At 38.2% G+C, this 25,791-nt stretch overlaps 1 protein-coding gene across 34 annotated transcripts in view; it reads right to left on the bottom strand.

Moving 5' to 3' along the window:
- PHLDB2 (pleckstrin homology like domain family B member 2) overlaps positions 1-25,791 on the bottom strand; it is a 264,046-nt gene that overhangs the window by 8,328 nt on the left and 229,927 nt on the right. For 6 of the 34 annotated variants that reach the window (XM_058295863.2, XM_071214836.1, XM_071214826.1 and 3 more), the window contains 8 exons: positions 21,367-21,510; positions 20,558-20,743; positions 18,137-18,277; positions 16,843-16,942; positions 13,415-13,435; positions 11,623-11,658; positions 9,868-10,075; positions 1,310-1,400 (listed from right to left, as the gene is read on the bottom strand). In XM_058295863.2, coding sequence (XP_058151846.1) covers positions 1,310-1,400; positions 9,868-10,075; positions 11,623-11,658; positions 13,415-13,435; positions 16,843-16,942; positions 18,137-18,277; positions 20,558-20,743; positions 21,367-21,510 — 927 coding nt within the window. The remainder of the gene's footprint in view (positions 1-1,309; positions 1,401-9,867; positions 10,076-11,622; positions 11,659-13,414; positions 13,436-16,842; positions 16,943-18,136; positions 18,278-20,557; positions 20,744-21,366; positions 21,511-25,791) is intronic. The other 28 variants (XM_012521541.4, XM_058295866.2, XM_058295865.2 and 25 more) reach the window with 8 other exon arrangements.

Raw genomic sequence — 25,791 nt, forward strand, 5'->3', positions numbered from 1 at the left:
ATAAAAACCATAAAAATTCTCGCCAGACAATTCTTGGTCTATAGCAGAGTTCCTTACAATATATAACTGTACTGGGTTGACCAGTGTCTCCCCAAAATTCATGCCCACCTGGAATCTCAGATTGTGACCTTATTTGGAAATGGGATCTTCTTAGATACAATTACTTAAATTAGGATGAGGTCACACTGGCTAGAGCGGGCCCTAAATATACTATGTCCTTATAAGAAGAAGAAAATTTAGAAACAGAAGCTAAGATATAAGGAAGGTGGCTATAGGAAGAGGGAGGCAGAGCTTGACATTACGCTGCCGCAAGCCAGAGGACTCCTAGGGCTTCCAGCTGGCACAAGACGCAAGGAAGGCTCCTTCCCAGGCTCTGTAGGGGGCATGGCACTGCGAACACTTATCCCAGACCTCAGCCTCCAGAACAGGGAGACAGAGATTTCTGTTGTTGTCAGCCACAAGGTCTGTGGTGTCTTGTTTTGGTGGCCCTGGGAAGTCAATACAATCACCTAATAAAACCATTTATAATTATCTCTCACACAGCTTGCAAAGTCATCATAGGCAGAAATGTAGCCCTAAGTTTACATAACAATGAGATACTGGTTTTAAGTGAAAATCTACTAGTGACTACATTCAGTTCTTCCATATTTAGAACCATAATTGTCCCACCTTTACTGACAAGCCTCACAAGCACTGCCCAGTGCTAATGGTGAGATTTAGCCCTTCTCTGACTGCTGCCGCCTCACTGAAGCCTGCCAGTCCTCCAGTTCCTGTTGTTGCTCTGCAGCTTCCTGGCTGAAGGTTGCAGAGGAAGCGTGTGGGCGAGCTAGAAAAGGAAAGGAGGCACCCTTTCGGGCGGATGCAAAGGCATTTTGGGGGATTCCTAAGGAAGTTCAGATTCTGGCTAGAAATAAAGTCACAATGTGGGGTTTTAATATTACAATAGGACAAGTTAACACCATCTGGCATGGAGGGGCTGGTGCATAGACATGACATTCCTCCACATTCCTTGGCAGGAACACAAAGCAGCCACCCAGGGGAAATACGGAACAAAGCTTTCATTTCATTCTCTGTCAACATGATCTATACTTCAAGGGATAGAAAAGTGCAGTGCAGTAAAGGCAGCCTTAGAAATCGTCTGTACAACACCCTTATTTCTGAGAGAAGAAACCCAGGCCAAGAACGGATGGTAACTACTCCAAGATCACACAGCTTACTTATTAAGACCCAAGGAGAGTTTCCTGATTTCAAGTGGAAGCTCCTTGCACCCCCACATCAAAACCTCTGGGAAAAGAAATATTAAGCTTACCCTGGATTCAAGCAGCCTTGTCTTTTCTGCATGAGCCTGTTTCAAAAGTCTCTCCATTTCTTCTATTCTGGCAATATTTGATGTGCTGGCACTAAATACAACATAGAAACTTTCAAGGATGCTGTTACAGAATGATGAGTCTCACTAATACACACACACACAGAGGCTTAAGAGGAGTGCATGACAAAATCTAAGCATTTACAAAGGATGTTTTATAATAGTTATTGGTCTGAAGAGACAACTCAGCTCTGGAAATTGTATGTGATACTGACTTGCCTCAGTTTAGAAGACAAAATATAGGCAAGCAAAGTAATGGCAACATAAAGTACCATATCATAAAATAAATAAACCAAAACTTACCAAGTGTGATCTCAAAATGCTTCCTGAAAGTTTAAAAATCATAGCCTGTGCAGATGACCACAGACCCCACCACTCCCTATAGTCTTTTGACTGAGGCCTCTTTGCTCATCTTCCTTATCAGCCTAGGTGTTGTAAGGTGATGCCTATGACCTCGAGGGAAGCTGGCCTGAGAGCACAGCCGGTCCTCAGAGGAAAGCAGAATGGCAAGATGGAAAGAGCCTGAGTCCTTAATGATTTCCTTGTGCTGCTCAATTAACCCAACTCTAGAAAAGCCTCTCCTTTGTACTTCTCATGTATGAGTCTTTTTTTTTTAAAGAGAAAGAAAAATGGGAGAATGAAAAAGAGGTAGAGAAAAGAAAAAAGGAGAGAGATGAGAGAAAGGAGAAAAAAAGGGAGAGGAAAAAGTGAAAGAAAAAGAGAAGAGGAAATAGGGGAGAAAAAGGACAAAAACCACTTTTAAGACTTTTATGTATGCTGGTAAGGAATGATGTAGCTACACAAAATACTTTAAAACATGATCTCTTGCAAGAAAAAAAAAAAAAAGGCCTGAGGAAGGTCTTCTTAGTTTAATAATTCTGAAATGAGAGACCAGCAAGACTATCACCAAAATTCTACATAGATGACACCTAAAGGACTGAAGTCACTTTATTCAATTCTAGAATACATATCACCAGCTGCTTTTTGAAGTGCCTTATACCTATGGGCATTTATTTTTTAAATGATGATGCCAATTAAAAAATTACTTTTCCTATAGGAGTAATGGATGGGTGGTGGCCAGTTTAGTAAGTAATACCCATGCATCATACCAGTGAGGAAAGTTCATAGAGAGAGTCAAGATCTTCAAAATAAATAGACCTTGGGAAAGACATCATACAAAGAAGTGAAGGGACAAAAAACCCCACAGAAAACAAATGGAATGAAAGCTGTAAAGACAGGATAATTAAAAGAAAAAGAGAACAACTTGGACAAGTTCAACACAACATAAAATTTCACTTTTTCTTGCTTGTAATTTACTAAACTATTCTGAAATGAGAGAACATGACCTGGGTCAAAATTTATTTACTCTGCTGTTTCCACCATGGGCAGACCCAACACTGTTCCTATGCACATGTCCTTGTAGAGTCATTTAAGTACCTGTCTCCTTTTCTTGACCCACTTGAAGACAGAGAGGCTTTCATGCCTGCGTTCCCCATAGCATAGAGCCTGGCACATAGTAGGGATTCATGTTTGTTAGACAAAAAGTTTCATTTAAAAATATGAAATAAACAAAGCCATCTTGGTTATAAATAATTGATAATTCAATCTTTCAAAATTTATTTTTTTTTAAAGATTTATTTATTTCTTTCTCTCCCCTCTCCCCACCTCAGTTGTCTGCGTCTTCTTTGTCCGCTTCTGTTGTTGTCAGTGGCACGGGAATCTGTGTTTCTTTTTGCTGCATCATCTTGTTGTATCATTTCTCCGTGTGGGCAGCGCCATTCTTAGGCAGGCTACATTTTCTTTGGCGCTGGGCAGCTCTCCTTACCGGGTGCACTCCTTGCGCGTGGGGCTCCTCTACACGGGGACACCCCTGCGTGGCAGGGCACTCCTTGCGCGCATCAGCACTGCACATGGGCCAGCTCCACACGGGTCAAGGAGGCCCGGGGTTTCAACCGCGGACCTCCCATGTGGTAGGTGGACGCCCTAACCACTGGGCCAAGTCCACTTCCCCACAGTTTAGTTTTTATCATAATTTATCAGCCTCTTCCTCCCACTCTTCCCTGATGTTCAGTGTTCTGGTCACTGGAATCTCAAAATAGTTGTTGCTAACAGTTCTTGCCTGTCTGGTTGTTTTGGTGGAAGGACTGAGTCCTAGAGTTCCCTACTCTGCCATCCTTCCCAGAAGACCCCTACGCACCTATTTATTTTACTATACTTTAAAAGCTACTTTATGTAATTTTACAGTTATGTTGTGAAAAAATCAATTAATTTTTATCCAGGGACAACTACTTAGTCTCTTTAGCCAACTTTTACTGTTGTTGATTGTTCTATTTCCTTAATATTTAAGCCACTTTTATTCAGGAAAATTTTTGCTGCTCTATGACACAACGTTGCTCCCATTTGGTACAATATTTTGCTGTCAGAATTGCACCTGCAGTGACAGGCTAGTGCAAGTGCAATGGGAATTAAGGAGGAGTTTAGGCTTGTCAACACCACAGCATGTGAAAATGCCACAGATGAGATACCACTCGACCCAGTGCCACCTCTGCAAAGGCAGCATCTAAGGCCACTGAAGTTAAGCCTTATAATGCATTACCTGCAGCACACAAAATTTATTAGTGCTTTCTCAAATCCATCCAAATCACGAGAGGAGCAATACCTTCTTCCATTGCTTCTACTCCGACCTTCTTGAAAAGGCAGGCACAAACCTCTGATCTCTTACATGATAGTGGTAAGAAAGCTGCTGGTAGGGAGTCATTGGGCGATCAGCAAAGAGGCTTCACATGGTCTGCTTTTTCTACTTATGCACGTGCTCTTAAGCTTATTGACAGATTTCTTTCATATCTAGACAACTTTGGTAAAACTATATTCTTAAAGGACATAAAAATTTCAGTTAAGGGTTAGGAATCTAAATAGCAGATTTGGTTTTTAGTACTTAGTACTATCTTTCAGCAAAATTTGAATTAGTGCCAGAAAACACCCCCCTCCTTTAAAAAAAATTTATTTTTTTACCAATTTGCTTATAGAAAATTCACCTTAGAGGCAAAGGCAAAAAGAGAAAGAGGAAGACAGAAAAATAAACAAGTGCACTGTTATATAAGTTATAAATAAGCAAAAATCAAAAGAAAACTTGGAGTGAAAAAAAAATCTCCATAAAGACACAAGATTTTTTCCAAAACTGTCTTCAGGATGCCAAGATGACTTATTACTAAGTGATAAGCCAGTGGCCCTGAATATTTATTTTTAATTAATATAATCTTTTGAGCAATTTTTCAACTTAAGAAAATTATTTGCTCCCTATAAAATTCAACTAATCTTTCTCTACTCAACAGCTCCTTTATTTTTTTGCTGTTTTTAAGTTTATTTCTAAGTTGCAAAGATTATTTCCCCTTCTTCATATTTTTGGAATTTCCTATATTACACTATTCAATCTTGGCTGCCACAACCAGACAGACAGAAACACAAGAATCTTCTTTTTCTTGAATTTTAGTGGAAACCTAACATACATATTAACTGCTCCACATCTGTCAGAGATGCATCAACAGCTCTTTGAGCACTGAAAGAACATGAACTTGTTCAGCACTCCCCCCACTCCCCCCCAATTTCTTGAATGTGCTGGCATCCGGTCACTTCAACAGTTTGTGCCTGTCCTCTGAAATCACTCTGGCTCGCTTCGTCTCTCCTGAAGGAAATATGTACCCTGGATATTGACTAACTTTGCCTAAAATGAACTGATTAGAAGCATCTGAAATTTTGATTAACGTTTCCCTTGAAGCCAAGTGCAGCCATGGTTTGCTTCCCAAGACCTACTCTTTTTTTCCTCCTTCTTCCTACTGCTGGCATTTAAACTGTAAAGGGAGATCAACTTCCTAATAACATTTTCTCAAAGTATGAGCACAAAGACAGGACCCAATAAGTTAAAAATAGCAAAGTAATTATAACGTATCATTATAGGTGGTGTTCAGAGAACTACATTGTATAAACCAATTCCATTATTTTAGCAGAATGGAGATATTATGCAGAATTGACTCTCAATTGCCTTAGACCTGTTTTCTAGCTTTATGTTTATTTACTGTGTAAGTAATGGTGCTGAAAAAGCAAAAACACTGCCTGACTCACATAACTCTCTGGTAGTCACAAAAATTATGTTTCAGCAAAAAGTGAAGGGCAAATTTACCCACAACTATGAGTAATTCTATATTTCTACAATTACAGCTTTTTGTGACATAATACACCACAAGACCAAGTTTATGTCATTAGAATTTCAGCATGGAATTGCCTCTTTAATATATGTATAATTTTAGAGGAAAGAAAACTTAAGCAGAGAAATTTTGTTTTAGTATTTTATTCCTCTTTCTACCAATTCTCAAGGGGTTCCCATTTGATGATATTATTTCATGATACACCTTTCAAACATTAGTTCCTTATTACCTGTTTTCCAGGTGTTTATCAAATTATTTTCTAACATAACGATGGATGCAAACTTGTCTTAGGGTAGCATGAATTCTTTTAAGGTAGACAGTAGCATAAAAGGGAAATGGCACTTTTCTCTCCCATTTATGCTAGAACTTTTAGAGGTATCTTCTACTTGGCTTCATTTTTTTTTTTTTTTTCCATTTAAATGATCTAATAGCACAATCAAATAAATACTATTAGTCATTTCTAAGTGTGATATCTATGACTGCTAGCACCGGTGGGTCACTTCTGTATGGAATAACCATGGAGAATTGGCTGTGGCTACACATAAAAGCTGGCCAGGATGGGCACTCTGTCACAATTCTTGATGAACAATTCTCACAGTCTACCTTTTTTTTTTTTTTTTTTTTTTTAAAGATTTATTTATTTATTTAAATTCCCCCCCTCCCCTGGTTGTCTGTTCTTGGTGTCTATTTGCTGCGTCTTGTTTCTTTGTCCGCTTCTGTTGTTGTCAGCGGCACGGGAAGTGTGGGCGGCGCCATTCCTGGGCAGGCTGCTCTTCTTTTCACGCTGGGCGGCTCTCCTCACGGGCGCACTCCTTGCGCGTGGGGCTCCCCCACGCGGGGGACACCCTTGCGTGGCACGGCACTCCCCGCGCGCATCAGCACTGCGCATGGCCAGCTCCACACGGATCAAGGAGGCCCGGGGTTTGAACCACGGACCTCCCATATGGTAGACGGACGCCCTAACCACTGGGCCAAAGTCCGTTTCCCTACAGTCTACCTTTTAAAACCATTTTTTTTTTTAAGTGAGCGGTAAGTGGCTAAGAATACGTTAATTTTTGCTGACAACTCTGCTTAATTCTCTAGGTCTGAACTTTGAAAATTTGGTAGATATAAATGAACTGGTCCCAATTTAGGCAATTCTCTGTACTTGCTGATACACTGTTGTTGTTTTTTTACCCCCAGGAAATATGAGAGCTGGGGTTGGGGAGTGACTATTTGGAAGGATGAACATTTTGATTTTTCGAGGGGGGAAAAAGGGGCAAGAAGCAGAACATGGAGAAGGAAAACACATCAACTATATTTACTTACTAAAGATGAGTCAAAATAGAAAGAAAAAATGTTAAGCTATTAAACTTTCACTATAGGAATCTCAATTTAAAATGCTAACAATTTTGGGGGAGGGAAGCGGAAGTAACCTGAAAGTTTTGAAATAATCACTAAGTACAAAGAGCAAAAGAAACACAGGCTGCAGGCTCAGCTCACTACACTGGGAAACCAAATAGTTTCATTTTGCATTCTCTCTTTCAGTGTCAATTTTTTATTCTTCTAGTCATCATCATATAATATTACTAAGTTACTGGCCCTTTCTTATTTAAGTGTCCTGTTATTCAAAAGCATCACATTGGAGTGATCAGGCTACTGCTATTTATGAATAATCACTCAAAGTTCTAGGCTTCCTTTTGTGAGAACATCTCCCAGGACCTGCTGTCATGGCTCTGAAAACCTCATCAGTATGAAATGGTACAACCAGAGCACCGTCAGTGCAAGTGATCATTTGGTGCCCAACTCTTCCACACACTCAAGTGTCCCCTGAAAATAACCATTGCACATTTTTTTAAAAAACCTGATAAAATCAGATAATGCACTTTCTAATATTGAATAGAATGAAACATTAATCCTAACGTTAAGTTCACTCAACTTTATTTCTCATTATTATATGATTCTTTCTTTAAATTTAGGTCATTTCCATACGACAATTTTCATGCTTGCTTTAGTGTTTTTTCCTAAGAACTCCTATTCCTTCTCTGACAGGATATATCTCGTCATACAAATATTTTGAATGTTTCATCTGTTAATACCAGAATTACAATAAAATGTAGCATCTTCATTTTCCTCTTCTCTCCCAGCCCCCCCAAATTTCCTGGTTATATATATATGTGTGTGTGTATATGTATATACACATATTTGGGTCTCTGACATTTTTTTCATTTATGAAACTCTGCTCAAAGCTATGTCCCTTGCTGATCTTACTTTCTGTCTGTTACTATTGGGGAGGCTGGGGTAGCCAGTTTTTCAAACCTTTGTAAAGAAAGACATTACATTTACATAATGGTAACCATCGCCCCCCAAAGTGTTTTAAAATCTATTATCTCCTCTTATTCAAGAAACAAGCTCTCCATTTTGCAGACTGGCCAGTCAGGACTGAGAGAATCCTGATCTGCTTAAGGCAACACCACGAGTTGTTAGATCAAACCCACAGAACAGGGGTTCTTAACCAGGGGTCCACGGATGCCCAAGGGGTCCATGGAAAGATTTCAGGGGGGTCTGTGAACATAAACTGAAAAAAAATCAATATATTATCTTTATTTTCTCTGACCTCTAACTGAAATCTAGCATTTTCTTCACTTATGAATATATGCAATAAATAAATTACAGTAGTATTCATTTCACCTGATGGGCAAAGGGGTCCGTGAAACACGAAAGGTTAAGAACCCCTGCCATAGAGTGTAAGCCTTCCTCCTCCCAGCCTACTGGCTTCATTGCAATATAGGGAGGTTTGATGACAATCACGCAGCCAGATATTTTCATCTGAGATGTATAGTGCTTAATTAACATTTATAGAATATTGGAGGTTTCTTGGTTTGAAATCATAATTGTTTTCAGCCAAACAAAATAGAGCAAACTCAGAAAAAAAAAATCAAAATCAAAATATGTACATTTTACTAGATCCTGAGATATTTATTTAGCCAACACTTATACTGAATCCCTACTATATGCCAGGATCTCTGCTGGGTGTGGAAACAAAAAGACATCCTCCTTGACCTTGAGGAATCTACCAATTAATTACTGAAGGCAATTTTTTAATACAACATGACCAGTTCTATAAAAGAAAAAAAAAAAGTCACATGCCACAGGAACACGGAAGAAGGAGGCCCTAAATGAGGAAGTTTTCATGGGATTCTAACTTAAGTTTGAGCTTGAAGGATGAGGAGAATTTCTCCAGGCTGAAACAGGAGTGGGGGGAAAGTGATGGTAAAGATACTTTGCAGTGTCAGATGCTATCAATGCTCTGTGAGTATCAGTTGAATGAATAAACTAACATATGGATGACTTGATCATAGATAGTAGTAAGCTGGTAAACCGGCTCTCTGGGGAAAACAACAACAAAACACCCTGATATGTAGACTATGCTGATTTACATGATATACATACTTCCAAGGGCCAATTTCCAGAGACATGGGTGATGCCACATCTGGCTCTTGCTGGCCAGTATGAGCCAGCTCCAGCCCACCACTGGTTGCAGAACATTCTATAAATATTTGTAGTGTGAATGAGCATATAAGCATATAAATGAATGAATGAATGAACTACCTGATTTCAGGGCTAAGACAAGTATGGCCAAAGGCATGGAAATCTGAGAGCTCATTGCTCTTACAAAAATGAGAAGCGATTTGAGATGTATTAGGAAAAGAATGATGGAGTTGAGTTGGACCTAGAATGTCAGGCTCCGGGGTTGGATTTTACTCTGTAGGTAATGGAGCACCATTGAAAACCAAGACTGGATCTGCACTTTCAGATGTGCCTTTGGCCCTAATTCCATAAGGCCACCTATGCCTATTTCCAGTAGGAACACAAATGTAAATGGTTAAAAACCTCACAAAAACTTTAACGTGCAGAACAACTAAAGTCTTCCTTTTAGCAAAATAAATGGTAAAAAAAATACCTCAAGGTTCTGACTCTACCGTTGGACATGCCTTTGTTTAATCAAAAGCAAAGCAAATAAGCTTGGTGCCAACCAACAGAAGCACATCAATTTTGCAGCACAGTATAAATGTGAACTCAAGTGGAAAGACACAGGGTAATGGGAAAGAACGGGCTACACGATATCTGACTAACTCATACAGGATATAAAGAAACTACTTTCAAAGGTCACCATTACACCCCTCTCTTCTGCACATTTTTTTTAGGTCTCAAAAATTTGGACTTATACATATATATTGCTCTAAATGGATGGCTTAACTTTTTGAAACAAGCAGATGGTTTTCCAAATCAGAAAATTTACCCATGACTAAATCTTACCTAGAGATATTATCAGGTGAGCAGGCAGAGATGCTGGTCTCCATGCTATCAGAGCTGTCGAGACTCAAAGTATCAAAGGCCTGGTCCTTGTAGCTGTGATCTGGGTAACGGAAACTATTCAAGTAGACATTTGATTCAGATGCTGTGCGGTTGTAAAATTCAGAAGATTTTTGCCTCTGCCCTTCACTCATCTGTTGGTGATTATACCCTAAGGAAAGAGCCATAAATACGTAAGTATGTCTCATTTTTCAGCCTTAGAATCTTACAAGGCTACAGACTCAAACCAGCAACCAAAAAATCTGCATACGAATCTTCAGTCTTGGTCTAATTTGTTTTGAAGCCAGTAAGATCAAGGAAATAGCATCATGCTCAGTGCAAGCAGAGGTTCAAAGAAGTGATCTTGTGAGTGATCTTTTTTGTCAATGGACTCACTTGAAACTTTCCTATGCCATTCCTACATCTTAACACAATGGAGAATAATACGTCAGCAAAAATAAATAAATAAATAAAATGAAAAAGGTCCTGAACCTGCTAGAAATAGCTGAGTTCATATGGAGGCAGGATGACTTTGAGTGAAAAATAGCACCAGGGTTTTTTTAGAGCTGTCACTTTTTCAGTGGTATTCCAATTTAAGGAACACTCTATCTAGTCGTAAAGCAACAGGAAGACCTTCTAGGTACAGGATTTGAGAAACTTGTATTCCACACCATCATCAACACTGTTAGCCCGGGTAAGATCCAAACTGCACATTTTTCTTATTTTCGCTCTCTCTTTTTTTCCCTATTTCCCTTGCCTGCCAATTGCTTATTTAGAATATTCTGGGTTATTTAGTCTCTTCTTTTTCCATCTTCACAATCAACCAACAACTAGTGGTAATAGCAACTGTATGAAAATGTAGGTGTCAACAGGACCAAAAGCTCCATAAATAGAGGACTTGCCCTTACCCGGGTACTGCGTCAGCTGGCACATTAGGTCACTGGCTTTTCCTTGTGTTACTGCTAAAGCTCATTTGCTCTCTGCTGAGTTTGGGGATATCGGAAACAGAATTTGACTTCTTTTCAATTCTCTATTTACCATACATATACTCAAGAAGCAGGGATCATACAGATAAACAAATCCCCCAATTCATTAAAAACCCATTTCTCTAACCAATACTGGAGATTGCAATCTCTTTCTCCCTGATCAAACTTACTACCTGAGCTTTTAACAGTTTATAGTTGGACCATATGAACCTCTTCCTTCTGCCTACCTTTAAATGAGGCTGTTAATTAGTAATGAAATGGCCAAAAGGCAGACAAGAGGATGAAACAAGGGAAGTGATTCCAAACAGCTTCCTCAGCTGTTGATTAAACATTTCATTTAAAAACAGAAGTCTTATCAATGATGCTTTAACAAAGCGTTACTCTCCAAAAGCTTCTGAAAATTATTTTAGCTCCATGCAAAGTTTTCATGCCATTAGTAACTGCAGCAGTTTTAGATACCTAAGTGAAAATATGTTAATTCTGCCTGAGAATTTCTGAGAAAATAAGTTTCCTTAAAAAAACTCTCATATGTAAATTTTACATATATACATTTTTTTAAAGCCACATATCATTGGCTGAGGGAAGACATAAAACATAAAAGCACACCATGAGACCTTAGAATATCATTAATCAGCATCAAAGCATAAAAATGAAGCCAGCGCATTCAGAAGTGTGGCACCTGTGTCTTTTTATTTCTAAGAAAGGCAAAATAATTCATTATTCAAAGAATTACCTTTGATACTTGAACTTTTGGAATTACTAATTGCTCCTTTTAAAGTGTTTCCAATTGTTCATTAGGAAAAGGGAGGGGGGTAAAAACAAACAAACAAGAAATTATTTGAAAAGGTCACACATACATATTTCCTTATGTGTTTAACAAAGGCTTGTGGCATAGAAAACTTCCAAATTGACACCAACAATATGGAAGACATTTCCTTGTTTATGAAAAACAAATCCCTAAAAGTCAGCCATGCAATTTAAAAATACATGAACATTTTCCCTGGCATGGCGTGTGCCACAACCTCCCTTTTCCCTTCAGTTTCACCCATATTGCCTTGCCCCTCAAATCTTTTAAGAAATTTTCTTTTCCCCCCAAAATATCACAGATTAAGAAAATGAACTTCAACCTTCATAGTAAACCAAAATGACTCAAGCTTTTCAGATGCAGACACAAGGGATGGCTACAGTATAATGTGTACAGTGCTAAAGATTGTGAATGTAAACTCTCCAGACCAATTCACTGCTGATATATGCTCCAGAGAACCTTTTAGTCATTCCCTTGTAGGATAAGTAACTTACAGTTTCATGGTAGCTTGAATGAAAAAGCCTGCTACTAATGAGCTTATCTTTCCCAGTGCAAGATTTGTATTTCCCGCAGATGCAAAGTGAGTGGGAGTATTCATCTTTTCATTTCTGTTCGTTTCTCCCAGTTGGCAATACTTGATCACAATGAACTGAAGTGGCACCTGGGTTAGCCTCATCCCTGCTGAACAATTCCAAGAACCAAGTGAAGGGCATGGAGCTCTCCTCTGTGACCCTGCAATTGCTCTGATGGCATTCTAAAGAGCTGGTTTGGGGATTCAGGATCTGGCCTGGACAACTAAAGGCACAAATACTTTTAATAGAGGAAAGAAAATAGGTGAGCCGGGGATTGAAAGAGGGCAGGCCTGTAAGGACTGTCGAGGAGACCCCTGGGTACAGGGAGGCAGGACCAGAACAGCTGTCCACTGGCCTTTCAGCCTCGGTTCATGTGCAAACTGCCAGGAAGCGGGTGCCCCTTGTTCTGTCCACCACAGCACCCTCCTTGATTAAGCAAATGAATGCCATTCGGCAGGGTCACTGGGTGAATCCATTTCCATTCATTTCCTCATCTGTAAATTTCAACTACATTACTGACTAAATAAGGAAGTGGAATGCATCCACTGCTGGGGTGGGGATAAGTAACTGGATTGGGAAAAATGAGACTTTCCCAACCCGTGAGACTCCCTAAAAAAAAACAAAACAAACTGGCAAGAATAACATTCAGCAGCAGGAGAGTAACTGAAAAGTAAAAAGGAACTTGTAAATGCATTAAATGCTTCCTATCCAGACAGAAGTAGCTGGTTGAAAGGGTGGTTTATAAGATTTATAAGTGAGTCCTGAAAATATCTGAGGCTTGTCACTGCACACAGCACATACAGGGAACCAACACCAACTCAACTCTCTTCATTGCCTGGGAGAGCCAGTATATTGGATGTACAAGTTCCATTTCCCCTTCCCTTTCCCCTTCCCCTTCTCCTTCTCCTCCTTCTTCATGTAATGCCAATCTCTACGGGTCACTATGAATTCTAGCTAATTGGATCAAAAAGTCCTGTGTTAACTTGGAGGCTATGTAAAGTCTCATCAGTATATTCCAAGTGCATGTTACATACTTTTATATGGTTAGCTGGGGTTCAATATAGAAAATGAGAGAATTAAAGTTGTAACCTGGTATAAGGAAACAAAACTAACTAGTATTTCTGACAATTTAGCACATCATAGCTCACCTGCTGAGAAATTCATTCTTCCTAATGATTAGTCCACAGCCAGAAGATGAAGAACAAGTCAGGAATGAAGGGAAGGAATGACAGAGAAAGGGAAAAAGATACAATATAAAAAAGGAAGACAAGGGGACAGAAAAAATATACAATACTTCCAACATGCAATCATTGATATATGTTAGTGACAATAGTAGAAGATTAAGTCTGATGTGCACACTTTTAGATTAAATCTGAGTTTACAGAGAACTGAAGAAGTTAAAAGAAATTACAAAGAAAAAAAAGCTCATGATACATGCACATGGTTAAAAAAAAAAAAAAAAAAAGAAGACTTGTTATAGGGAAAAAAGCTTTCACACATATTTGCCAACCAGAAAAATGGAAGAATAAAAACAAGACTATATCTCTGAAACAATTCTTTTTCCAAACAGACAGTAACAATAGTTTTTAAGAGCTAAGGTTTTAAAATATGCCACTCAATTATTTGTAAGATCAGTCCATCAACTTTATAAGAGGTCCTCTAACAACCTCCATCTCTCCCACCTAACCACAGTAATAACCATCTTACTTTTCAAGGCAGCCATTTAAACTATTCTTCACCCTCTCCACTGTCTTTCCTATAAAATAGGTTTAAATGGAACGAGTGAGTAGAAGCCTCATAAATCTTTCCCACTCTCCAATTACAGCCTGCCTTATTTATACCAGGCATTTGAAAGCAGAAACATCATGTTTTATTCTTAGTCTATATACATCAAAATGCCATCTCTTTCCTCTATATACAACCTGATTCTTACAAAACAATGCTTCTACAGCATTCGTGATTCCTGTATGGTGTGACCTTCTAATAATAAAATACCAAAACAAAGACGGTCATGCAGCTGCCTGCAAATGAACAGCAGCTGCACACAGCATTTTGTTTCTACTGAACGGGCAACAATTTTTCTCTATTAGGTGGAAAGAATAATAATTAGACTAAAACTCCACTATTGTGCAGTTTTAAATCTGATCGTTACTTAATGACTTCTCAATATCTGTTGGAAACAAAAACATCACACAAAGAGGTTGTCATACCTTTCCTGGACTTTCCTGCATTTAACAGAAGACATGAGGACAAAGATTTCATTCATCTTAAAGCTTACAAAAAAAATAGTTCACAAGTTGTACAAAAGCCAATAACCATTATAACTTTAGGGTTTGAGTTCCTTGGCTTTCAGAGATCTTTTTTTGTATGACTTACGTTGACAATTCTATTAGAACAGTGCTGATTAAGGAAAGCTTATACTTACACCGTCGTCCTGGACATATCCATTATGAATAGCAGTGAAAAGATAGTTTAAGTTAATTATGTAATTAAAAAAAAAAGATAAAGTATAGACTAAACTTGAGCAAATGAAAATGATAAGTTCAATTTTTTCAAAATCATGAATTTTCCTTGCATTTGCCATTTTAATGAAGCCAACAAATGCTAGCAAAACAATCCTAAATGAAATTATGACTCATCCTTCCTGGTCTTTGAGAGCCACCTGTATGGGCTTAGTGGAAAATTCTGCCAATTTTATGGAACAGAGGTCAATAGGCTGCTGTGGCTCTACTGACTGCAGTCCCAACCCCCTTTCCCCTGGGTGCAGGAGCCAAGATGGGCAGGCTGGCCTCATTCGAGCATCATTCAAGATGTTTCCCGGTTTCCTCAGAAGGTGCCTCTTTAAGAGGGACACCACGTTAGAAGCTGCAGTCACCTGGGGTGTCAAAAGACATATCAGGGTGGAACAGGAACACAAATAATAGATTGAAGACAGAAGATTTTGAAGAGGGTACATCTCTAATGAGACCTGCAAGAACTGGCTCATTTTTCTTCTCTGAGCCTAGGGTGGGGATTCCCAGTAGTTGAGGGGAAACAGAGATCAAACATTCCTTCAGTTTCACCATATTCTCACAAGAATCCTTTTATGCAAGATTTTAAGAAAATACTTTCAGCCTGGAGCATAATTTGAGATCCCACCTCCCTTTGTAAGTGCCTGATGTTTCTCTAAACCACTGTTTCACAGAAGGCACAGGAATATGCTGAATGGCCTTTGTTGAAAGCAGAGGCCAATCCAAGCTTTGATGTCTTCAACTAGTAGCAAGAACACATTTAAAACGAAGTTCTGTTAATATTAAAGAAAAATGATTCAACAGATGATAGACTTGACCCACAAGTGAACAGTGATAAATGAGAGCCAAAACATACACATTTGTCTTCATTATTTATAAATCATGAAAGCAGACATATTTTTAGCTTATTAAGAAAGTATGATAAAGGAAAAAAAAGACTAAAGTTCAATCAAATACACTTAATGTAGATCTTAATGAAAGATGTTACAGAGTGTGTGTAACACAGACACACACATATGTATACTATATAGATACATATGTTAAAACTTTATTTATATTTATCTTATTTATATTTATAAACTTATTTTTCTGAGACAAAACCAGAGACTATTTTCTGGCACCACTAGCAGAGAGGCTGAGCAGCCAGAATTGACTTCCAGCCTGTTTGGAGGGAAGGGTTTCAGTCCGACCAATGCAGGGATGTTCTTGGAGACTGAGAGTCTCCCTCTCCACCAGCATTCCCATTTACATCCTGAGCATACCCCATCTGTGGTTTTACTGCATTTTCTTGAAATCACTAGACTCTAGGTCTTTCAAGGTCACAGATCATGCCATTCATCTGCATTTCTGATGTCTAGCACTATGCCTGCTCAAAAGTGAGAGCCAATTTAAGCTGTTGAACTAAACTAGCATGTTAGCACACTAAGACTAACTCTCTCAAAAACAGGAAGAAAGTTCCCCTCTGCAGGTGTATTATAATTTCTTCTAGCCGCATAAAGACAATCTGCGAACCCCATTATAAATAAAATGTAGCACTAAAAAAATATAAAATATCCAAAGTGGGTCAAAGTCTATGTAACAACCACATAATATAAAAGCTCAAATCTACATTAAAAGGTCTAAGTGAATCCTGCCCAGGTCCTAGTACTTTTTTTTTTTTTTAACTGCAGTGGCTCAATGACTCTTTTGTAGGTGGTTCAACTCAGTGACTCAGCCAGGAGCCAAGAGCGCGATCTTGGCTACCTGGAAATCTCCCTGGATCTCAGTGGTCTCTCTTTTCTTTCTACTGATTAAATGGGAAGGTTAGTAATTCTCTAGGGGCCTTTCTGGTTTCAAAGTTCTATTGAATTTATAAAGTTCGATGGGCGTGATTTAAATGCACCAACTATATGCATATGTAGGAAAAGTTACCTTAGTACAACAAATGTAATCGATCCCTCCCCAAAGGAGACCCATTAGAAGTAAACGTTAGGACTTCGGTTCATCCTCTCTCTAACTGTACCCAACCCCGCCCTAGCTCCCTCGCCCTGACAGGTAAGGTAGGGTTTGACATTAAAGGTGCATACCTCTGAGCATCCTGCGAGATTCTGAGTCTTTGGCCATGGTGGCCAGCGCGTGGGGAAGCACACTGCCACAGCTGTTGCTCTGTCCCAGGGGCAGGTGAGCCTGTGAGGACCAGGAGAAAATAAATACATCAGGCAAACTGCAGGCCAAACATCCCTTCAGGAATGGCTGCAAGCCTGTTTCCACAGCTCCCACCTAAGAGGAGAGGACAGGGAGGGCAGTGCTTCACATCCCACGTGCTGATGCTAAACGCTAAGGGCTGGCCACTGTCCCTCCCAACTTGCTCCGCCGCAGTCTCAAGATCACAGCGCTTCTTCCAGTGGCAGCAATTCAACAGTGAAGGAAGTGGGGGAGAACACGACCTGAAATCACCATAGCAAATGACTGAAGTTCTTCATGCGTAAGGAGCAGAAGGGCGGATGCAGGGATAAGGCACGCACATCATGCAGAGGGGCAGGGAGGATCTGCATTTGTTACAAATGCGCCAATTTCCATTTACCCCTAGTTATTTAGTAGGTGAACACTGGGGAAACCTATGAACTGCCCCAGGGGTTTTAGCACTCTTTCAAAATAGCAACATGCTTTATTTTTTAAAAGAGATGAAGAAAACAAAGGCACTCTGATCAAAGGCTGGTGGAGGGCTCAAATGCCTGGCATACCCAGAACCCTCCCTCTCCGGCAGCTCACCTTCTCTTCCTGCAATGACCCATTGGGCATGTCAGCAGAGCACTAGTGAGGGCTCAGGCACCAGGCTGTGTGGGCTCATATTCCAGCTCTGCTACTTCCCAGCTGAGGGCACCGGAGCTAGCTGCTTAGCTTCTTTACCCCTTATTTTACCCATAGGTACAATGGGGAAAATAATTTGCACCTATATTGCATAGTGTTGCTGGGTTTCAAAATGAGACAGTCCACATTAAAGGATTTAGCCCAGAGTCAGGTACACAGAAATGAATTTTTAAAAATGTTGTGATTATCCCTGGAATCCAAAGCCTATATCCTATCTTTTTTGCTGGTCTGGGATACGGCCATGGGACTGTCACGAATGTGAGTACCGTCTACCACCTGGGTTGTGGTGGTAGAAAAAACCTGGGCCCAGTTCTTTGGCCACAGATGCACAACTCCAAAAGACTTCTGAATAGGAGAGAAAATGGAATTTAGTCGTGACTTCTTTTCCACCAGCAAATTTAATGTTTTGTTTAAAAAGCATTTTTCCATCTTGAGGGTCTCTGCACATCACTCAACATAAGGACAAGACGACTCGCTGAATGTGCAGCCCGGGGCCTCCCCATGTCCTACCTTTGGGGCGGTGCTTCTCCCCATGGTAGCACTGCTGAAATGTGGGGATATGGAAGGTGAGGTTTTCTTTCGAGGCAAAGTGTCACTCAGATAGAGGCCTTCTTTATGCTGTTTTTTCCTTTCTTCCAGACTTCTAAAGTGCTTTAGATGCAAACGTAAAGCAAAATGGCAAACTTGACTAATGGAAACAGATCACTGAACAAATTAAGAATGACGCATTTACAAAGAAGTTTTAAGATTTTAACATGGATCTTTAAATTTTTATTATTATTATTAAGCTCATACTGTGTTCACTAACAGACTTAGCCTAGCATTTGATATTTAGACAATGGGAGAATGTATTACTGAACCTGGAGGTTTTTTTTTTAATCCATCTTTCAGTTGCAGAGTGCCTGCTGCCATGGGGCCTCAGGACAACTTACAAATTATTAGGATGGTCGCCACATGGGTGGTGGAAAAGCCAGTGGACAAAGATGTAAGCAGTTTCTCCCCGTGTCTGTCTGGACAGTTCTGTGTGATGATGCAGAACCCAGTGTGAGAACAAGAAAGGGAGACAGAAGAGAGTGAAGAGAGAGTGCAAGCAAACAGGGAAGTGGTTTTAAAGTTGTAATAATAATAATTCAGTCACATAAACACACTTCATATGCACATTAAGTTCCCATAAAAGGCATCCTTCTAGGCTACTCTTGGCCAAGGAGCCCTCACATTTAAAAATAAGCGCTCACATTTAAAAAATCCTCCTGCGGATGATTTCTTTTTTTTTTTTTTCCAGATGCCTAAAAGAAGATTTTTACCAAGTTGAAATTATCCAAATTTTTCTTGGTCCCTTAAAAAGGACTTCAATAGTAAGGTGATTTTTCTAATTAAAGGTTTTTCAGATTTGGTCATTTTTACACTAAATTGAGGCTTTTCAAGTACATAAAAATCCATCTGAGTACTCAATTTTATGAATAATCTTCAAATTTGCTGATCATGAAAGAGAATTGCATTTTAAATTTATGATTATCTCTTTATATTAGCTAGTATTTATTAGGAGTTTATTATGTGCCAGGGTGATGTTAATTGCTTTCCATTCTATACATTATCACAGTCAATTCTCATAATAATCCTGTGAAGTAGGTACTATTATTATCCCTGTTCTGCAGAGGAAGAGTCTGGGGTACAGAGAGTTTAAATAACTTGTCCAAGGTCATGTAGTTAGAAAATGGCAGAGTTGGATTTCGAACCCAGGTAGTTCATACTATGAGAATAATTCTTTGCTGTTTAGAGGATTAACAATCATTTTAGTTAGAAAAGTAGCCTCAGAACACTTCAATCTTGTTCCCACTATAACCAAACTTCACAAATTATGAAATGCAAAATTTTCCAGTTTCCTATAATGGTGGTAATAAAATAGGAAAGAAAACACAGTTGAACTATTTGGCAGAAAACAACAGTTTTGAAAACTGTGATTGTTCTATTATAGACATGTCTTTTACCCTGAATGAAGTTGTTAAAGAGGTAAACATAATATCAAAATTGAAGATATTTAGTTCTTCTATTCTCCCTGTTGCTCCTCTGTATACATTACTTATCTGACACACCTTTAAACCAATTTCCTTTTATATCAGTCCAGGTAGCAGTGGCATGAAAGTAATGAGTAGATCTAGTCCTTTAACAAAAAATAATAGATAATAAAGATACACTCAAGAAACATGGGAATAGCAAAACAGGGTTTGCCTAAATTAGGGTCCTAGTGACCATGTCTCTGAGAATCTTCTAGGCTCATAGTGAAATATGATAACCATTGAAAAAGAGTCTTGAAACAGACTCTTTAAAAATTACATCCAAGCCTTAATATGCACTGAGTGCACTAAAAGGGCAACATTCAGAATAATAAGTTGTTTTCTTAAAAGTATGTTAAATAAAAGCTATTGTCCTCTAGGTCATATGACCTTATACAAGCTACTAAACTGTGCTGAGTCCCAGGTCCCTAAACTTCAGTGTGAAGATGATTTTATTTGACAGAATTGTGAAAAGGATAAACATATATTTGTAAAATGAATTTGGCACATGGCAGTATTTAAGGCTATTTGACAATCATTGTTTCACCTTCTTATGCAATGAGTTTTATGGAGATTGTTATTATTTTGAAAAATACCTAAGATAAATTGTAGTATTTTGGTTGAATAGGAACTGGAAAATAAGGATGGGAAACTTATTCAAACATATCAAAAGCTGGCAGAGGACAATCAAGGTCTCTACATTTTACTAAAATCCCAACATTTTTAGAACATACTAAATGTCCTTTGAAAAGAAAAGAGCAAAGCAGTAGAAAATTTGACTTTAAAAAAAAACCTTAGGAAAAGTTGAGGAAAAGACTCCCCATAAGTAGCTCGATCAAGGTAAAATTCCCAAACTCTAAGCCCAGTTCCTGATTACCTGTTGCCCCCGCTGCTGTTGCCTTCTGTGTTTCTTCACTGGCAGTGGAGGAGGTGTATCATTTAAAGGAAAAGGATCAACAGATGTAGCCACGGCTTCAGGCCAAGGGACAGATGGAGGTTGAATGACAGGATGAGAAGAAAGGGTGGAAGGAAACATAAATCCAGAACAGACAGGTGATGTTTGCTTTAGAGGAGAAAGAAAAAGCATATATATGTGTCCATAGGAAATGAAAGAATAAGACCAACCAACAAAGGAATGAAATTGATCATCTGATTGATCTCTTTTTTATTTTTTTTTATCAAGAAGTCACAAATGATGGCCAGTATTTTTCAATTCAGTCCCTTGCTAAAAATCTCACACTGTAAGCGACGGGGATGAGTAGAAGGCATTTTAATTTACTATTTTTTGCCCCTCTCCAGAATGTTTTTAAAAAGCATAACATTTTTAAAAATCCACACTGCAAAGCAAAATAGAAAATAAAATCAAACTGGAAAGGTAATTTGAATCAATAGTTTTAGAAAGACTTTTTGGTTTTCTAAGAAAACTAAGATTAGAATGCTAAAATCTAGTTTATCTCTTTGATCTTACTTCTCATAGTATTCTGTTTCATCTCCACTCTGCACCATATATTTCCTAGTTTCTAGAATTTTAATTGGTAGAGCAGTACCCCAAACTGGCATGCTTTATAAACTCAGTATCACTCTGGCCCTCTGGTCAAACAAGACATCTATTTGTCACATACACACACTGTGGGTTTAATTTTTGACACGTGGAGAAGCAGTGAATCAAATGGCATGCCCACACACCTCTTTATTCTGTGGCTGGCTCACCAGCACAGCTGGGGCAGGCTCAGTGGCAACAGCATCAGCATCAGCAGGGAACTGAGTGGAGGGGGACAGATTCGTGGAATGACCACATGGCTCATTAATTTCATTTACACTGATACAGCCCTAAAAGGAGGAATTCAGAAGTTAAACACAAAGAAAGCAAAAGCCGAGGCATGCAAGAGAGTATTAATGCTCTCAGTACAATGGAGTTAGTTTGGAGCGGCCAAGCCAGCTATCTGTGGTATTATCCAGTGTTTCATTGAGGGAATAATTAGCAATTAAGATGGAATGACGGTGCTTAATCTTGAAATTCCCAACACTAAAAATAATTTCCTGGTGAAATCAAAACGACTAATTTATAAACAACTCAACACGTTCTATTTTAAAACACCCCAGGGGTATCAACATCTATTCTATTGGCTGACGGGCTGTTATTACACAGGTATTTAAAATAATCAGGCACAAAACAATTTGAGATATAAAATTGACAGCATAATCACTTACTCTCTAATTCAAGAGCCTTTTCCACAAATTTTCATTCTTAGATTTTCCCCTCCTTTTCTGTTGCTTGACAAATTAGAATGTGAGTAAAACTGGACTGAGGGCGACTACCTTTTGCACTAATATGGCATTTATAAAGCAATAATTTATTTGCAATATAATCTAGTTTGGGACCATCTTAACCAAATGAGAATAAAAATCAAGTGAGGCTTCTCTAGAAAGACAAATGTTTACATATATCTAAGGTAGGGTAGCAACTCTAGGGTGTTTCGGTTCAAGATAGCTTCCCCAAACCCACCACCAACTCTGGGACAGAGAATTTCCAGTTACTTTAAGATTCAATAATTCTGTTTTGGCTTCTGCTTAGAGAAAAATGTCCATAAATCAAAATGAGGAGGATAAAAATTTCTGAATTTATATTTGTAGAAAAGGCACTTGTAAATTTTTATGGAAAGTAATTACATAGACAAATCATGATTTTTACCACACCAATAAAACATTAGGAGAAAAAAAAAAAGAGGCAGGATATCATTATGTTGGTGAAGCAAAGATTCCTTAGTTGAATTCAAAAGTTTTCCTGAGAACTCATAATTATGACAAAGTAGAGAAAGCTAGAGCGGACTATTTATAAACTGGACATATCAAAATGCTCTTGAATATTATCCTGCACTAAAGAAAAGGGCAACAGGTATTATGTAAAGCTTTATAAGATTAAACTGAAAAAAGGAAGTAATCAACTGGGTTATCAAATTTCATTTTATCTACGATAATGAATCAGAATGAAAAGTAAAAATGTTGTGTTATTTTTCTGCTCAGCTGATAGGAGAATGTTTCAGTAAAAGAAGGTTTGATGCCTTATATGGGTCATGGGTCACTGATTATACACTCTAATTAATGGCTTCAAAAATGTGGGCTATTTTTCAAAGTAGAAGGTGTTAGAGTTAGGTCATAAATTCATCACTCCTTTAAAAAAAAGGAAAAAGAGGAGAGTGAGAGAGAAAGAGAAAGATGCATATAGGTAAAGAGAGAGGGTGGAAGAAAAGGAGGGAGGGAGGGAGGAAGGAAGGGAAGAAGGTGAGAAGGAAGAAGGAAGACGGGGTGGGGAGGGAACATCTTGTGAGATAAGTCAGTTTGGTATAAGAATGAGAACCTACAGCTATATAGCAAACAGAGTTGCAGACACAAAAATAATCAAATAGCTAAATGTGCTTTTGTTGTTCATTTTTGTTTTTTAGAGCAATATTGTTCATCAGTTTTAACAAAGGTACCACCTTAATGCAAAATGTTATTAATAGGGAAAACTGGGGGTATGGTGTGGTTGGGGGTGGGAATATGGGAACTCTACATTTGCAAATGTGTTTTTGACACTAGGGCATAACAGAGAAAAAGATCACAGAGAATATTAATATAATATGGAAGATTTTCTTCCTCTATTAGGAGATGACACCTTAGAGCCCATCTAATTCATTTATGTCCAGAATGAAACTCTAAATCTTCCCCCTTAAACCTATTCTTTGCCCAGTCATCCTTATCTTGGTAAAAGAGATTCATACTGGAATAATGGCATCATTCCTGACTCCTCCCTTTACTTCATGCCCACATCCAATCTATCTGCAAGACCTGTCAACTCTACTTCCAAATATATCCTTACTCCAGCTAATTCTTTTCATCTCTCTGCCACTGTTCTAGTCCACGCCACCAGCACCTCCAGCCTAGCACAATAATCTCATATGCTTTCCCTGTACCTTCCTAGTCCCTTATAATCCAGTATCTACAGAGCAGTCAGAATGATCTTTTAAAAATGCGCATCAAATAATGTCACCTCCCTGCTTAAAACTACCTGATGGCTTTCCATTGAACATTAAAAAGAAAACCAACTGGATTTCTTTAATATGATTCACCAGACCTGGCCCCTGCTCACTTCCTTGAATATTATCTTATGTCAATGTCTTGGATTCACTATAGTCCATCTGCAGTCATCCTTTGTTCATTGAACCTGCCATTTCCCTGCTCCTGAAATGCCTTCAACCAAACATCTCTCCCTCACAATATTCATATGACTTAGGTATTTTGCTATCATCCCAATTTTACTTACTCACATATGTTTGTCCAGTGCTAGAAGCATGCTAGTCACCAATGGGCACTTAAATATGTATAGAATAAATGATCATTTAATTTAATCACCTTATTCTCTGGATGATGAAAGAGACACAGAGAGGCCACAGGGGAAGACATAGGAAGAGTTAGAGAGAATACAAAGGGAAAGCTGGAGTAAGAGGCCAAACATCCCAACCCCTGCTCCCACAAGGGCTCCTTCCCAACGTACCACTTAGTTTCCTGCAGAATAATCAGAATCCAGGGCAAATGCCACCTATGTAAGAAGGAACCCAATTTAAAAAGATTTCAGATGGACGTGGAGTTCAGATATATAAATCTGAATTTGGATTCCCTAGTTTTAAAAAACAGATTAAAAAAATGTTTCCCCATCAGTAATTAAACTGTGGAAAGGGAAGTGTTACTTGATTTCAAACATTTCTCCTCTCCATCCTTCAATGTCTCTGCTGAAAGCAGAGTACACTAGCATGACCTTAAACCTTAACCCTAAGTCATCTAACACTCCAAATTTGTCAGTGACTACCACTCGTCCTGATTTAGCTAGATAAGAACCATGAACATGGTGAAAATAAAGAAGCTTATTTCATACAGGGTCCAAGGTAGAAAATTAAAGATTTAATTTTTTTAATAAGTTAGTTATTTTACCTACCCCTAAGAGGTATGGGTGAGAAAAGGAAGTTAACTAAACTTCTAAATAAATATATTTTTCCAGTTATCTTAAAATCCCAACTTTAACAATAAAATCAGTTTTCCAATGAAACTAATTAATGTATTTAAAGCTTTTCTTATAGATAAAATTAGTATAAAGTACACTTAAAGAAGGTTAGGAGGAGTTTGGGTAATGGATGGTGGCAATGGTAGCACAAGAGTGTGAATGCAATTAATACCACTGGATTGTATACTTGAAAGTGTTTAAAATGGGAAATCTTATGTTGCATATGTTACCATAATAAAAATTAAAAGAACAAACCAACCACAGAGCCAAACAATTAAAAGAGGGAACTCTAATGTATACTATGGACTTTAGTAATATAATCTTAATAATATTGGTTCATCCATTGTAACAATGGTACCACACTAATGCAAAATGTTAATAATAGGGAAAATTGCATGTGTGTGTTGGGGGAAATGGGAGTGTAGAGGAACTCTGTACTTTTTCCTGTGAATGTATAACTGTCCTAAAAATTAAAGTCTGTTTTATTAAAGGTTAATTTTCAATTTTATTTCAGTGGAAAGTCGCATAATTTAATAATAACGAATTAGTAGTATTTAGGCATTTTCTCTGGAAATTATTTCTTTGGTCTATGGAATTGCTTTTATGCATTTTATTTAATAACTTAAAGTACTAAAAGTGTGAATCTATAATAGAAATTATAAAATATTTACCTTCTTTTTAAAACTACATATATGATTCAAAGTTACTATCAAGCCTATTTAGGAGGAAAATGTAAAATATATTTCAGTAAACCAGCCAGGAAATTTTTCCTGTGCTTATATTTTATATTAACTTTAAATAGGTTTTTTTGTTTATTTTCAATGAGGTATTTTTGAAAAACCAATACTAATCAACCCAGGTAAACTCTCTCTTAAAATGTTGATATCTCCACAAACAGGTAGAAATCAAGAAATATTTGCTCTTATGGAAAAAGTACTTTTAGCATAGATTTCTGAATTATGGAGAGAAACTACGAAACTGAATGATCTAATAAAGCTTTTGTAGAAACATTTACAAAATGCTTCTGATACATACATTAGTCATCTATTATTATAATGAGCATTCTATTTCAT

Source organism: Dasypus novemcinctus, chromosome 4, assembly GCF_030445035.2.
Source record: "Dasypus novemcinctus isolate mDasNov1 chromosome 4, mDasNov1.1.hap2, whole genome shotgun sequence".
In the NCBI taxonomy this organism is placed as follows: Eukaryota; Metazoa; Chordata; class Mammalia; order Cingulata; family Dasypodidae; genus Dasypus; species Dasypus novemcinctus.